Raw genomic sequence first — 15,610 nt, 5'->3', positions numbered from 1 at the left:
CGGTTCTAACTTAGTAGTTGTAGTAAACTGACATGGACACTGATCATACAACTGACAAGCACTACTCACACACTGCTTGTGAAGGAGCTCTCTTTTGGCGTTTTTCTGCGCCCCACCTTCTCTGTCTTTCCGCATTCGCGCGACCCTCCACCAGCAGTAGCAGCAGCAACATTCGCTCGCTCGTCACACACTCTGTCACTCGCTTTCCGCTTTTGCCGCTGCTTTTAGCTGTTTCACTTTCGTAAGCAGCGCTCCGTTGGCTCTCACCGCTGCTCCACCGAGCGTCGTATCACATCCACAACGATAGACAGTCGATAAGAAGCACTAGTTCTTTCTCTATTCAAGTAGCTGTTCCGCGTGCGCTTCTCAAGTCTTCTGTGTTCGCTCCCTTCTCCCTCTCTGTGCTTCTCTCTTTCCTTCTGACGTTCAGTCGTGTGACTCCAGCATTTGCCGCACGTTTACTTTGTATTTGTTGTGATACATTCACACATTCTCTTTCGCTCTTTCATTCGTGTCGTTCTTCTTCTACGAGTTGTATCTTCAGGCACCTGTGTGTTCCAGCAGCACGATCATCTATCCAGCCGTCCAGTCAGTCACTCAGTCAGCCAGACAGTCATCCTCTGTGTTGATGTATCGTCTTCGAGGACAGCTAGTGACCAAGTCGCGTCTAGTGATCTAAGCTAGTCTAGGTAGGCTTCTCTCTCTAGATCTAGTCCTAGCTTACACCTACTAATTATCAATCTATAATTTGTGGTTGTTGTTGTTGTTGTTATTGTTGTTCTTTGTAGCTGCAATTGCAGATGTAGAAGTGGAAGAAGTTGTTGTTGTTGCTGTTGTTGTTGTTGTAATTGGCTCGACATTGATTGGGTAGAGGAGCCGAAATCGAGTAAGTAGAGTTTGGTAGAGCCTTGGTAGTAGTAGAAAGTAGGTAATAGTGTTCTAGTTCTAGTAGTCATCACCTATAGTCTGTCATCTAGTCCTAGTCTAGTCCTAGTCTACCGTTAGGCAACGTCGGCCGGTGCCTGGGATGCGTACAGGAAGCTGTGGGCTCCGGCCTGCAGTAGGGCGGCCGCCGCCGCGGCTGCGTAGCTGCACTTGTGTTTCTGCAGCCATTTGGGAGCCGAGAAGGCCTGGCCGCACTTGAGGCAGTTAGACTGCAGCGGCAGGCCGGGTTGGCCGGCACCCTGTTGACCTTGGCCCGGACCTTGACCAGGACCAGCACCGCCCTGACCTTGGCCTTGACCTTGGCCTTGGCCCTGGCCAGCACCACCGCCGCCGCCGCCGCCACCACCTTGCGCCCCTTGGGCCCCGCCACGATCGCCGCCGGCACCAGCATCACCGGTACCTGCGCCGAAAGCGGCCGAACCGCCGCCCGCACCGCTGCCCTGCGCTTGACCTTGGGGCGCACCAGTGGCAGCGCCAGCTCCCCCTTGCGCTTGCCCCTGGCCTTGCCCTTGCGCGTGGCTCGGCTGCGGGTGGCTGGGCTTGCGCGGTTTGCGCGGCTGCGACGCGCCCCCTGCTCCCGCCACGGCGGGCAGTGCCGCGCCCATATGCACCGTCAGCATGTGATCGGCCAATTTCTCTTTTTTGTGGAAGCCCATCCCACAGTTGGGATCCGCGTAACATACGAACGGCTTCTCTCCTAGAACAGAGAACGACAGAGAACAGAACGAACGCTAGGCAACCACTCTGCCGCCATATACCCCGCGCCGCCGTTCACCACGTCCACAATTACCAACATCCACCAGCAGCAACATCACCACTATCATCATCGCCAACATTACCACAATCACGTTCATTCATTCATCAGCATATTTTATATATGTTGTCTCTATATGTATATCAATCCATCTCTTTTTGTCTGTTTCAAGAAACATCGGTTCCTTTATTATAGCCATCATCGTGAAGCTTAGCACCATCAACTGCATTTAGCATTATACCAATGATCATGAGCTAATCATCAGTCCACTAATCAGCTAACCAATCAATCAACGATCGATCTGAATCTAAATCCCGTCACACTGCACGCCAGATCGGATCAACAACAACAACAACGGTAATGAATGAATAAAAGGATGGATGGGCTGGGTGAAAGTCGAGTTATTAATAGTCGTAGCTGTTAAAATTTAGTTGAAGAACGCGTGCACAAGATGTCACCGTGGAACTAGACGTGGGACGGCTAATTCTAATAGATACAAATGTATGCACCTATAAAGCATATGGTATGTACATACATTCGTAGATTATATTCTACGCATTAGTGGTAAATAGTAATTGTTGTAGAAAAGGCCATATGATGAAAAGACAGAGGAAGACATGTGACGGAAAAAGAGATTTTGGCATGGGTTGGCAGGATATTGTGTCCGACAGGGAATGGTCGCAGGTGACACGGGATATATATACATATAAATATGCTGGATTAGATTTTGTTTGTACGGTGGACGCGCTTATTATTGTTCCGACACGCCTCACTCGAGGCTACCATAAAACGCAGAGGAGAGGGAGGCCAGACCGGCTACAGTTTGTTGTTGTTGCTATAGTGGGCGAAGCAGCTACCGGCACCCACGCTTACTTCTGCGAGAGGAATAATAGAAAACTAGAAAAATAACATACAACGATCCTCGAATGCTCCCTTGCCATATTACAGTCGATTCTCCTCACAAAATCGCATTTACTATACATAAACGTGTCGATCCCAAATATTGAGCGATCGATGAAGCTAATCAACGCAGCCTGCAGCAGCTCAACAAAAACAACAACCACGACAATAACAACAGCAACAAAAGCAGGTATAGCGGATGCAAAAGCTTCACGAGTCGCACTTGTTTTCCAGCTATCTCTAGCGTTGTCTTTCCACGCTACTTCCAGAAGACATTGTTTCCTTTTTTACACGATCTGAGGGAACATTTGCAATCGTGACATGCTTGTGACATGATCGCTCTTGCTGTGAATCGTATGACTTTATCCACTTCGTAAATCGGACAATAGTAGATGTCAGGTTCGTACTTTAACTGGTTTCAACAGCCAACAGTGAACAGTGCTTGTCAGTCATTATCAGCAACCATGAGATCTAGGTGTTGTAGAGTTCGTCTACACTTCATGATATTTACTTAATCTAGTTCTGTGTTCTAGCGATAATAGTAACTCTATGTAAAGGTATCTATCGACCACATATTGTCATCCATTGCACGAAGTGCTTCAGAGCATCGACAAGGTAAACTCATCCATTTAGATATAGAGAATAGGAAGTTCTACTCGATCGCTATCTTTATCAATTTGTATGCTTAATATTTTATATGAGAGTATCAGCTTGTGTTTTTACCAACGTCGACATTTCTTTGTTAAACTGAAAGTAATTAAAAAAAGAACGGCGTAGGCGAGAGCATATAAGAGACGCATGGAACACTTTCCTTTTCTAGAAGAATGTAACGTTGCCTATTGTCGACTGACTAGTGAATAGCTAGGTCATGATGCTCTTTTAACCGTTGTCATTTACGTGTTGTGTATTTGTGCCGTTGTAGTAGCGTTAGATAGCCGACATGTTGATGTTTGAAGAAACGTGTTTATGAATCTTCTGGGCGTGTTACTTGACTTTAAAAATACTAAGCTTTCATCGTACTGCTCAACTCATTTTACGGAAAACCGTTGACTCTGTTACATAGTTTTTATTAAGCTAACTTGACATGTTCCAAGCTCGCTACGTGTTCCGCTGATTATGTGACAATAGTTATTTTGACGAACTTGTAGCAGTTCAATGATGAGTCCAGGCGTGCATTTAGTACATATTAAAATGTAGAAACGCACTGGCAAGTTTATCTATACGGATGAAGGTAAGCAAGCACTGAGCAGTGCATATAGACTTGGCCTTCAATACTCTTTTCAGACGAAATCAAAAGCGTCATGCAAACAACAACAGCCAGCCATAGCTAGCAGTTTAGCAGTATAAAGCGTTAAATATATATTTTTTTGATAATTTAAGTAACGAGCTATAGGTACTATGCGCAGTCAGTTAGCCCGATCTAAATGTTACTGTTATAAGTAACAATGAAATAGCATTAAAGTCGCGTTCTTGCAGTCTACATGACTCGGGGGTCAATCATATCCTAAATTATTGTGACACCCAGGAGGTCGGAAACTGATTGTGCGTCTTCCATGTATAGTGCGTGTTTGTGCGTGGACGTCTATGTACGTGCGTATCTCTGAGCTTGATTTTGCCTTTTGTTGTTGTTTTGTCGTTTGTCTCTTTTTCTGGTATCACTTTTGGTGTTTTTGATCGTTATTAGCATGATCAGACTCATAGTGGTAGTTGTATTGTTGTTGTTGTTGTTGTAGCTGCTCAGGTGGTCGTAGCTAGGTAGGTCGTCAGAGGGGACATACCAGTGTGCGTGCGCATGTGGCCGTTGAGCTTGTCCTTTCTGTAGAAGCCCTTCTGGCAGACGGGGCAGATGAAGGGAGTCTCGCCCGTATGGATCATGTGATGCCGCGCGAGATGCGCCCGCTCGGTGAACCCGCGGCCGCAGATTTCGCAGTGGCACGTGACGGGGTTGATGGTGGCTCGCCGCCCACCGCGGCCGCCGCCCCCGCCGCCCCCGCCCTGCTGGCCGCTCGCGCCGCCGCTGCCGCTGCTCGGCTGAACCGACTGGTTCATCAGAGCCAGCGCCATGCCAACTTGCTCGCCGTTCGTCGCCTTCGGTGCCTCGCCCGGAGGCCAGCCTGTAGTGGTCGAGTTGTTGTCGTAGTTGTTGGAGCAGGAGTACAACCAGTGCCCACAGCGTCACAGCAAACAGAGATCCCAAACACACGAGTCAGATAATCAGTTACTACAGTGAAAACCCGCCTCCATTTGTACTTGCACTTTCTTTTTTGTCTTTGTCAGTGACCAGTTGGCCGTAAGTACCGAATGCCGTATCTGACCACCAGTTGCTACTCTCTTTCGCTCCTTCGCTCTCTTTTTCTGCCTTCCAGGCTACTCTATAGCTTCTGCCGCTTGCTTAAATGTCTACTTCTTCCTTCTTAACAAAAGACTCATACAATCGAAACACATAAGATAGGCTCTGTTTTCATTCGCATCAAGGGAGCTGCGGGTTCAAACAGCGGCAACACAGCGCCTTAAAGACCATTGGTTCACCGGGCGATTGGAGAGCGCACGGACAGGCAAGGTACTTTTTCTTGTATTATTCCTTAGCCCTGCCTCATTGCAACTATCTTCCACCAGTTATGTGTAGAACAGATTCAAAAACATCCCAGAGATCAGGATGGAAATAGTGTGACCATTCGTGTGTAACGTACAACGAGCTGAAAGGAAAGGGCGCTGCCAGACCACGGCATCACTCTGATCAAGTTGAAGTTGAATTCGTCTCGGATGAACATTGCAAGGCCTGAGGACGTAGAGTCTGAACACGACAATGAACCAGGAGGACCGATGCAGGCGAGGAATGGCAAAAGGTTTTGCTAACAGTTACTGATTGCCTTACGTAAATGGCGGGGTCGTTTTGCTCCGCGAAAAAATTTCAGTCCGCCTCTTTTAGCCAACTACAGACCGGTGTGTTTGGTAGTCGATTCGCTTAATTTCGGCACCAACATCGTTTACAAAGATGAACTAAGGGACGATAATCAGGCAACTGATGTTAGCGACTTAGGCGTATTTGATTAAGGATTTTCGACGCCCAATAAAAGTGGAAGTGACACTATACACCGCTCCTTTGCTTATAAATATTTTCTGCCTAAATTCGCTTCTTATCCCAATTTTGTCAGCGACCGCGATTCCACACTGTTCTTGTTTATCTTCAGCGAATGGCGAAGCTGTCTTTCTGTGATTCTTCTAAATAGCGGATGTCATCTCCCAGGGCACCCGCTCCTGCCCCCCGCCGTCCCTTTTTCTACCCCTTGAGCAGAGTAGCAAACCAGCAGCTGATGAGCAGCAGCAGAAGTAGTATCACCAGCATCGTTGCAACGGATGGTGACTGATTGATGAGCTTGCGGCACTCGCTTACCCAGGCGCACATCTCCGTTACCCCCGACTGGAGCTCTCTACAAGCAAGCAGCCAACCAGCGAACTGGGTGTACTCTCGTTGAGGCTTCATTTTCACCACGTTACGTTACAGATCTCGTAACACTATAGCATTGTAGTAGCAACGAGTATGGCAGCAAAAATAGCAGCGGTAACAACGGCAACAACAACAACAACAACGACGACGACGACGACGACGATGACGACGACCGCGACGAGAATCGACAGTAACAACAAGAAGACGAAGACGAGGAGAACAACACGAATTGCGAACGCCAGAAGGCGGCTGTATATATATTATGTAATGTAGGCCGGGCATTAAGCAAATTTAAGGAATACAATTGATACAGTACATAACAACTTCAACTGATTCTTGCCACTATTCGAACTCGTCATCTCTTACAGCTGTAGTTAGATAACTCGGCATTTTGTTGTCACTATTGCTGTTCAAACAAGCCTCGTTCAACAGCAATGAATAAAAAGTTTCTACTATAATATTGCTTTCTTCTGTCGACCGTCTGAACCTCCTGTCATAAAAAAGTGTTCTTAAGAGACTCTGCGTCGGTCCCCCTGTGACATTCGCGAAGTCACAATCAACCAAGCGTCATCAGTCAGTCAGCTGTTGCAACCTAGCAACCGGAGTAGAACGTGTTACGCCCAACGTTGTTGACCTTTACAAGTTCCGTGCACGTAAAGGAATGTAACATCATCTTACGCTTGCATGGTTTGCCGGCAGCGCCCTTGCCCTTGAAGGCCTAGATTCTGTAGTACGTTGATAATTCGGGATAGGGAGTTACTAGGGCGAATAGGAATGCAGCCATAGCCACCATCCATTGCTAATGGAGACGCCCCTTTTTTATCAGGAAAATTCGATAGGCATGTATAAAGCGCTACATTCGTCAAGCACGTCAACCGCCATGCAATGTTAAACAAGAAACCATACAGAATTGACATACATCTCAAATAAATTTCTATGCGATTCGATCTGAACTACGAAGAAATTTATAAGATTACATAAGCGCATGCGATGCAAAGAAGATTAACGATAAAAGAACCGATCTGGGTACAGACATAGTTATCGGGTGAAGGGTAACTCTTCATTATGACCTTTACGACTCATAAAGTAAGCCAAGATAGAAAAAAGACTGAATGGTCGACATTCTGGTGGACAATCATATTTGTAGAAGTGTACATAAAAAAAAACTCCGACGATAATTGCGCCTCTGAGAGCACAGGAAAAGAGGCAATTGGTTAAGGAATGTTGCTGGTTGATCTATTCAAATGCTGGTCGTGGATAGTTGGACACATGGTTTTCGGGGCATAGAATTGGTACGAGCTCTGTTTTCTAATGAGATCGTTTTCAGTCGAGTCGCTATTTGTGCGCCGAACGGGGTGCACTTTTTGTTTTTCAAAAGCAGGTGTAAAAACAAACTTACCAGTATGTGTGCGCCTGTGTCTAGTGAGTTTATCCTTCCTGTAGAAGCCTCTGCCGCAAAACTCGCAAGCAAACGGCCGTTCCCCGGTGTGGATCATCATGTGCCGCGTGAGGTGGTTCTTCTGCGAAAAGCCTCGTCCACAAACGTCGCAGTGAAACGGCCGCTCACCGCTGTGGGATCTCATGTGGTCCAGGAGCTTGCAGCGGTAGCTGAATCCTGCGGATTGGGGGCATACGCCGCCCGTGGGTGGGAATGAAACCAGGCACCAAACAGACAGCCGGACAATCAGACAGAAAGTTGTCGCCAGACAGCAGTAACCAATCAGACAACAACAGCAGTCAACAACCGAATGAGGGGACGAGGTTGGGGGCAAAGGGAGCCAATGATGTACCAGTGCGAAAAGCCCAACAAATTAGCCAACGAGGTTCAAGGTTGTCCCGCAACGGAATAACCAATCCAAGACACCGTCAAAGACGAATGAGCCAGGACATTGAGTCAGCAAATTATACAGTGGCAGAAACCCGTCAGCCGAATAACATGTCAAAGTTTAGAGCAGATTAGAAAGGTAGAAGAACGTATAACCAGACAACCACCCATTGTCGTATCGACGCATAAACAAGGGTTTTGTCGAACACATATCAATGCGCAAAGTCAATTATTTACATGTAGATTGTTAATTATACATATACGGAAATAAGCCCGAAAATTTGATTGGCAGCGTTCAGTAACAGGAAATATGGCCCAATGATGATATCGGGGGGTAGAGTTGGGTACCAAGGTGTTATTAAAGTCAATTTGGTAGTCAGGTTAGGGGATAGACCAATGCGGTTGTTGTTTGTGGTAAGCAGAAGAGGTACGCGAAGCAAAAGGAATAATGAATAACGTCGAAATCATTTCAATGATAAGATGTGTATAAGGCATGGGCCAAAAATAAGTGGGATAACACATAATAAATGATGTTTTGAATCGTCGGAAGAACAAAAATATTACATCAAAATATCCACAAATGTTACCGAACGCCGTTAGGAATTGCATTGTTGGTAAACGAATTGGTTAGAATAGAAAAGGAATGGGAAAAGAAGGGGCCGTAGAGGAGGATCACACAGAAAAAGAAGACAAAGTGAGAGACAGACAGAGAGAGATTGCTTTAGACATGTTTAATAAACGGTTGGGTCCTGCTCCATTTAACTTCTTGGAGTCGACAGACACGCCCCTTCACACAGACACACCCGCACATCTTACTGTATCTGCTGACACACGGGAGACACATCAGCATCCTGATCTGTTCTTTGTTTTTGCAAAAAGTTTAACTTATTTTTTTCTGAATCCTTAAATAGAAAACTCCCAAAAGCAACCAAGAGTAAAGTATGTAGGTCCATACGTATACGGTGCTCTTTGACTAGAGCTTATGCCTTGATCATCGCATGTAAACTTTTCAACTTTTTAAGGGCATATGCAAAATATTAGGTATCATTTGAATATCGGGAGCGTCCACTGTTGTGTCTGTGCAGTAGTTGCTATACAATAGACTCGAGGACGTTATGAAGCACTCAGGAAAACGTGAAACACAAACAAAGTATCTTTACTTAAACTAACGTAATCAATATTGTCCAATTTAGTTCGCATGCATTAATTGAGTAGCCGCAATACTAGAAAAATGATTAATAGCAAATCCTTTAAAAAGTATGTTATACCTGATCCACAGATGCTGCACGAGCAGTTCTTGTCGGCTTGGTGAGCTGAACGCATATGAGCCTTCATTCGGTCTTGGGTAGCAAACAACTTTCCGCACACTTCACATGGAATGTTGCGCCCTTCGACCTAAAAACAATAACGTTTGAACACCGGTCAGTGAACAATATCTAATAAATATAGATCTAATTGGCTTTTGAGTTCACAAGCTCACGACAAACGCTAGCTTGAAGTGCGTAATATACGTACTGGCCTTTTAAAAAATGTCTAGTAGTAAACAAGTCCACAATTTGCATAGGAAGCAGCTTTTACTTTAAAGCAGATTAGTAAAGATAAAGATCTACTTCAATACTTAGAAAAACGTTTTTCAAACGGTAGCTTACAACAATTTGAATATAAGCTTAAGATACATTCTTAATATTAATCCTGTTTGTTATGCAGACACTTTTCAAGCAAAAATATTTTGACTGTTGAATAATTTAGTCGTAATTTTACGTGACATCAACGAATGAATTTGTCCGATTAATTTGCGGGTAAATTTAGACAAGCTGTAGAGTGCTGAATCTCGAAGAAGTGTATATTTTTTTTTGTCATTATTTTCTGCATTGGCATAGGTTACAAAGACCATGTGGATTACGCCAGTTCTATTGATTGTTTGTTCCTTTTAGCATAAACATGGCCTTTGCGAAAACGCAAGTAGAGGTCGAAAGTGTCGAAAAGTTGAGACAAAAGGACCACCACCTTTACCTGGCCCGGTTTCTGCGTGTGCGTGGTAAGATGAGCCTGCAGCTCAATTGCGGATGCGAACGGAATCTTGCACGACGGGCATGGCCACGGTTTTTCTGGTGTGGCAGAACCCGCGTTCTGCGTGGCTGCCACGCCGCCGACACCTGCGTAGCCTGAAACACCTGGTCGCCATTAACATAGCGTACAACAGATATAATAAATTGAAGGGATTAATAGACTGCTCTGTTGGTAAAGACAGTGACAAAAGGAACAATAATGAAACATTACTAACAAATTAATGAAGCGCCCTCGTAAAAAGGGCTTGGTCCAATGGAAGTCTGTAAGAGAGCTCCACCGATATATTTTGTAGAATTTCTGCATAGTACGTTCTTGTTAATCCAGAGTCTGTTCGAAGGCTGGATTCGATCTACTCACCTAAAGCCACGGCAAGGTTATGTTCGCTACTGCCATTGTTAGACGAGTTGTTGTTGGAATTGTTTTGGTTAGCATAATTGAGGAGTTGAAGACCTGATACCGGCGGCGGTTGCCCGCCATGAGCGGCTGCTGCCGCCTGACCCAACGACACGAGCTGCTGTGCTGCCGCCACCTGTTGAGCGGCTTGCAACTACGCCGAAAACAACGACCATGGAAAAGATTTGTCAAGACTCATTGATATCAAACTAACGTTTAACTTCCTATTATTATTACCATACGTTTGAAGTTATGCAGCCGTTTTAACATAATTTTTCCGTAATCTCTGTAAATTACTTTTTGCACATGGGTTTCGATGTTCAAATTCACGTCGATGCTAATTTAAGCCGAACATGGACTAACCTGATATAGGTGCTGCGGGTCCATAATTACAGACGCCTGCGAGTGCGGTGAGTGTGCTGTAGAAAAATGTAAAGGTGACGGAGCAGTGCTCGGCGTGAAATGGTTGTTGTTGTTGTTTTGAGCTTGCAGACCGTTGGAGTTGGCCTGTCCGCCTGACGTTAAGGAGGAGCTGCTTTCCAGTGAAGAGGCCGCTAAGGCAATCAAGTTTGAGTTGCTTCCCCCAGAATTGACTGGATTAATCGGATGTATACTTAGCCCGTGACTTGACGGGAAATTAAACGTCGGTAGAAATCCACTTAAAGGCCGATTCTCGTCTTGGTGATCACCGGTATCCTCCTGTCGCACGTTCAGCATTGCACAACAAACCACAAGGATATGACTTTAGCATCAGAGAATATAATTTCAGCTCACGCTTGGCGTTACAATGATTATGCTAGTATTTATAGATACAGCTTTTAAGCAATAAAGATCAATCTAAGTGGTTAAATACTTTTCGAAAGTATGGAAGTCCTTAAATCTAACTCGGTTTGCTGTCAGGCACACGTCACCTCCTCTACTCCAGTCGTCTCCGGATACGAAATTCTCTTCGAAAATAATTACCGGAAAAACTACCTTAGATGATTAGTTAATCTAAAAGACATCTTTAAATATACATTGACATCCAGTATTCAACTTTAGAGTTTGAAGATTATTGAACCTTGGTCTCGGTATTGGACATCGTACCCTAAAAAGGTTATCTCGTTTTAGAAGATTCGTGTGATAAGTTGATTATATTACATGTTATTACCTCAAAATTGAAGAACACGTAAGTAGAAAACAAATAATAATAATAACGAATAATAGATAAATAAAAAAAAGAATAAGAAACGTTTGTTAGTTTTGTAAAAGCAAAAATAAATGCATCAATTCTACACAGTTTATGTTGATAAACTTAGCTATTTAATTCTTTATATTGTGAGGCAGTGCTATGTGGACTGGACCACATTAGGATATATTCAAAGTACTTTCGTGGACTATTGATTCGTATATTGAACTCTTGTGTGTTTATGAGGGCTTACCTGCTTCAATGACGGGAGTCGAAGTAAAGGACCGTTTACGTTAAGAAGGCCTAGAGGTTGTTGTTTTAGGGGTGAGCTCCCAGAGGACGAAATTACTATTGGGCCACAGCTATTCACAAGCTGATCACTACTGCTTGCTTGTCTCGTCTCACGGATGACCGATGTCTGCGCACAGTCGGAAAAGATGCATTAGTTAAGCCTATAAACTATATCTACTATATGCAAGTGACAGACAGATGAACGCTTCATACAGACTCATCTATAGACCGCTGCAAGTTGCAAAAAAAGCTGAATTACTTTGATTAACTGTGGGGCGCCTTTTAAAACGCTCTTTTCTAAGACGGCTTTACATTTAGCAGAATTTACCTGGTTTCTTGTTAGGCCAATCTCGACAGCTTGTGTCAAGTGCTAATGAGCCAAACATAGTGTATTGATAGATCTTTAAAGCAAACTAACCATTCATTAATTAATACTTCATTATATCCATCAAGAATTAGTTCCGTATTTGCTGATGCTTAGGCCGCTGTTTAGATTAGAAACTAAGTTAATTAAAAAAGTAAATAAATACATTTCTTATCCTCAACTCAGCACAAAACCAGAAAGCTATAAATTAGAGTGAACAAAAAATCTCTTCCAAAGATGTGAATTTTATTGTTAGCCCTGTTTAGAATAAAGGATAGTTGATTACGTGATTTCCACGAGGCGAGCCAAAATTTCATAAATCGGGTTTAAATTTAAACAGCTCAAAACTTATCAAAGTGACTTGAAAAGTATTTTTGGTACACTAGAACTTTTTTTTAAGAAATTAACGGCCGTTTTAGATGTATTGCTAATTAAGTTATTCATATATAAACTTTAATAGTTAGCCTTCTTGCGAATTTTACCCTTTTTTTTGCATTTTCTGAATTTTTTTTGTCATTTATACTCTTTGCATTTTTCATGGCTCATTTACCTCCTATTGCCATAAGATTAAATTCTGCTGAAATTTTTCATAGATAACGTATTTGAGCGATACTTTGTCAATTTTAAACGTGGATTGGTACTCGGTCACTATCAAGAAGTTATCTGCGGATAATAGAAAATGTACTGAAAATGTCTTGCAACTGGTTTTGGTCCCAAATTGAGGCTGTCATCGTGACGAATGGTGGTTTTATTGAAAAATTATGACCTCCAGGATTAACAATTCTAGAACATATAAAGGATTTAATTAAAAGATCTGTTTTTATTAAGATACAAATTTATAAACAACTCATTAGCAAAAATCCAAATTTACATGTCCCTGCCTGCATCAAAGACAGATATAATACCTAAGTAGCTATTACCTTTCCAAACGGTGGCAGCTCCACGTGTGCGTGGGATAGATGCTGCCCAGTCGCGGCCGGCGGAGAAGTTTGGAATAGGCCGTGCAGATGCCCGGACGGTGTTTGCGGTCCCTGCCGATCGTGGAGGTCCGAAGTGATTTCCTCGGGCTCCGAGTCATCGGCTTCATAAGCGTTGTGCCGGCCCTGAAGGCCCTGAAGGTTTGGCAGGCCCCCAAAGGACAGCTCCTTCTGTTGCTGTCTTGATTGGCTTTCTGCGAGGTGCGCAAGAAGCGCCCCTCCACCTCCAGCACTACAACTGGCGAGGCCAACACTAGGGATAACTGCAGTTGGACCAGCTGCACCGCCTGGCCTTTGGTTCTCTTTGCCGTTGAGCTGGTCGCTGGGGTCGTGTCGTTGAGAACGCTGCTGGGACGATTGCAGATGCGCAACTGATTGATCTTTTGGAGTGCTGTTGGCGGCCTCTTGCCGGATAAGCTGGAACAGCTGGTTTGGTTGTAGCTGTTGTAACTGCTGCAGGGTGCCGGGCAAATGGCCGAAAGGCCCGACGCCCAAGGTAGATGTACCTTCGATGAGCTCCCCTGCGCGCCCGGCGACGTCCAGGCCTGCGCAGTCAGGATACGCAAGCAACTACGATCAGTTCAGCGAACTAAATGACAATAATCGAGAAACCAGGGAATCATCATGCTAGTGACTCGTAATAAGGAAACATAGTCAAACCTCATGTCAGCTAACGTATACTAATTTTTCCATTTTACTTCATAAAAAAATAAAAAAACTAAACAATAAACAAGTGAGAAAACAATACATTCTAATGTACGTAATATTATTGACATGTTTTCCGCACAATATTGTTTTTGCATCCTATCGACAGCAAGCGTACATGCTATTTATAGTAGTTGAATTTAGGGTCAACTTCATTAGTAAGTTTGGCTGGTTATGATTCATATTTGCATGCTAGATATCATCGATAAAATCAATATATAGTCAAAATAAACGTTCCAGTCTATATAGTACATATGAGTATGTACAGTCAATATAGTATGGGTGCCGACATACACAAGTGTTATAAAACCAACGTGCAAAGAACAATCGCTTAAAGCAAAAATGTGGTAATCAAACCATAGTCCGCATAAAAAATTAAAGTATGGCGTGAGAATCTTAGACATTTTCATGGAGCAGAAGCAAATAGAAATGAAAAGAAAGTAAAACTCTAATTCAGTATTTTGTATGCGCGAAGCTCAGACAAAGCACGAATTCATTACTTTTGCATAACATAGGTACACATAACATATGCAAGACTTATTAAGCGTTGCTTTTGACTTACAGATTGACACCTCACGGGGTTAGTGGTTAGCTGTTTGTGAAACGGAAAGCAGTCAAAAGAAGAAAGATGTTATTATAATTACTACTAATCAAGTAGTCTATTTGTCCGGTACTTCTACCACAGATATTCCTTTTTTTTTTTTTTAAATATCGATCTATTACTAATAGGAGTCACTTCGGGTTAGTCAGTGTATGAATGTCGCCTACAATAACGCTAAACAAACGCGTCATTGAAGCCTCTTTATTCGAAAACTACGTTTGCAACCATAACTCTTACATTTTTTAAAGTGTCATAGTACGACAGAATACCAAAACTTTGTTTGACCGATCAAATGATAAAAGAACGCCTATATTTTAAGACATTTGGCACCGCAAAAAATGTATAGTCCAAGAAGGCGTATTATTGAAAGCCTAGAGACCTGTACATCGCAGCTCCGGTAAAGTTAGTTCATCCGCGAACAAGAAATTTATTGTTGACCATTTTCTACTGCGAGTGCCAGTTCTGATAAAAACATTATTATAACTTCAGCAGCTTTTAGCACCACTATACAGTGCTATGTATAGTTTTTTGCTTAGATACTTGTATGCGCGCATTCAGTCAATGCCATTGGATTCGACCTCTGGAATAGTGTAATGAATGTGCGACAACTAAAACCTTGTTTAAAATATGGTGAACCTCAATTTTTTTCAAATCAAAAATTGATTTCGTTCAACTCACAAAGAGGGATCCATCAAAAATTTTCTATTTGGTGAAAAATGGAAATACACGCAAAAACAAACCAAAGTACATAATTCAAATAAATGATAAAATTAAGATATTTAAATAAGCTGGAGTAGCGAATTTGTTTTAACCCCAATATGTTAACTAAAGCTCGTATTTAAATATCCAACACTATGATACTATAAATCAACCCTATCGTGAGAAGCTTCTCTTCAGTGGTTTGGCAGGCCACTCCGCTATCTTGCAGTTTTTAAAGATAAAACCTAACTATATCAGTTTATATTGGATTGTCGAAAAGTACTGCCCGTTTCTCTAGGTGAATGGCTTTGAAGTTGCATATCCGAGATATTATGGGTCACATCCAGTCGCTGTCATTAGAAAACTGACGTTTAACAAATGGTGGCATGCCTTTGATCACACTTAAGATAGAGTGAAATTTCTGCTGAAATTCGCTATATTTTGTAATTTTATTACGATAAAGGCACAAA

The 15,610-nt window shown here is 43.2% G+C and overlaps 1 protein-coding gene and 1 long non-coding RNA gene across 5 annotated transcripts in view; one reads left to right on the top strand and one right to left on the bottom strand.

Annotated features, from left to right (window-relative positions):
• The first annotated feature begins 864 nt into the window (after positions 1-864).
• On the top strand, positions 865-10,909 carry LOC111266024 (uncharacterized). Its single transcript, XR_002683818.2, has 3 exons — positions 865-886; positions 9,807-9,910; positions 10,821-10,909. It is a non-coding gene; the product is annotated as an uncharacterized LOC111266024 (long non-coding RNA).
• Positions 881-15,610, bottom strand: part of LOC111266022 (uncharacterized) — a 17,385-nt gene continuing 2,655 nt past the window's right edge. Inside the window, exons 2-9 of one of the 4 annotated variants that reach the window (XM_022843135.2) lie at positions 13,079-13,680; positions 11,757-11,921; positions 10,699-11,034; positions 10,300-10,489; positions 9,880-10,046; positions 9,141-9,267; positions 7,447-7,662; positions 881-1,642 (exon numbers count right to left, since the gene is read on the bottom strand). In XM_022843135.2, the coding sequence (XP_022698870.1) occupies positions 1,002-1,642; positions 7,447-7,662; positions 9,141-9,267; positions 9,880-10,046; positions 10,300-10,489; positions 10,699-11,034; positions 11,757-11,921; positions 13,079-13,680 (2,444 nt within the window). In that variant the 3' untranslated portion in view covers positions 881-1,001. Of the gene's footprint in view, positions 1,643-3,997; positions 4,714-7,446; positions 7,663-9,140; positions 9,268-9,879; positions 10,047-10,299; positions 10,490-10,698; positions 11,035-11,756; positions 11,922-13,078; positions 13,681-15,610 lie in introns of those variants that run through there. The other 3 variants (XM_022843136.2, XM_086970757.1, XM_086970758.1) reach the window with 3 other exon arrangements.

Source organism: Varroa jacobsoni, unplaced genomic scaffold (assembly GCF_002532875.2).
Source record: "Varroa jacobsoni isolate VJ856 unplaced genomic scaffold, vjacob_1.0 scaffold_1042, whole genome shotgun sequence".
Lineage (NCBI taxonomy): Eukaryota > Metazoa > Arthropoda > Arachnida > Mesostigmata > Varroidae > Varroa > Varroa jacobsoni.
Note: the sequence above shows the minus strand (reverse complement) of the source record. Positions and strands in the feature narration are given on the sequence as shown.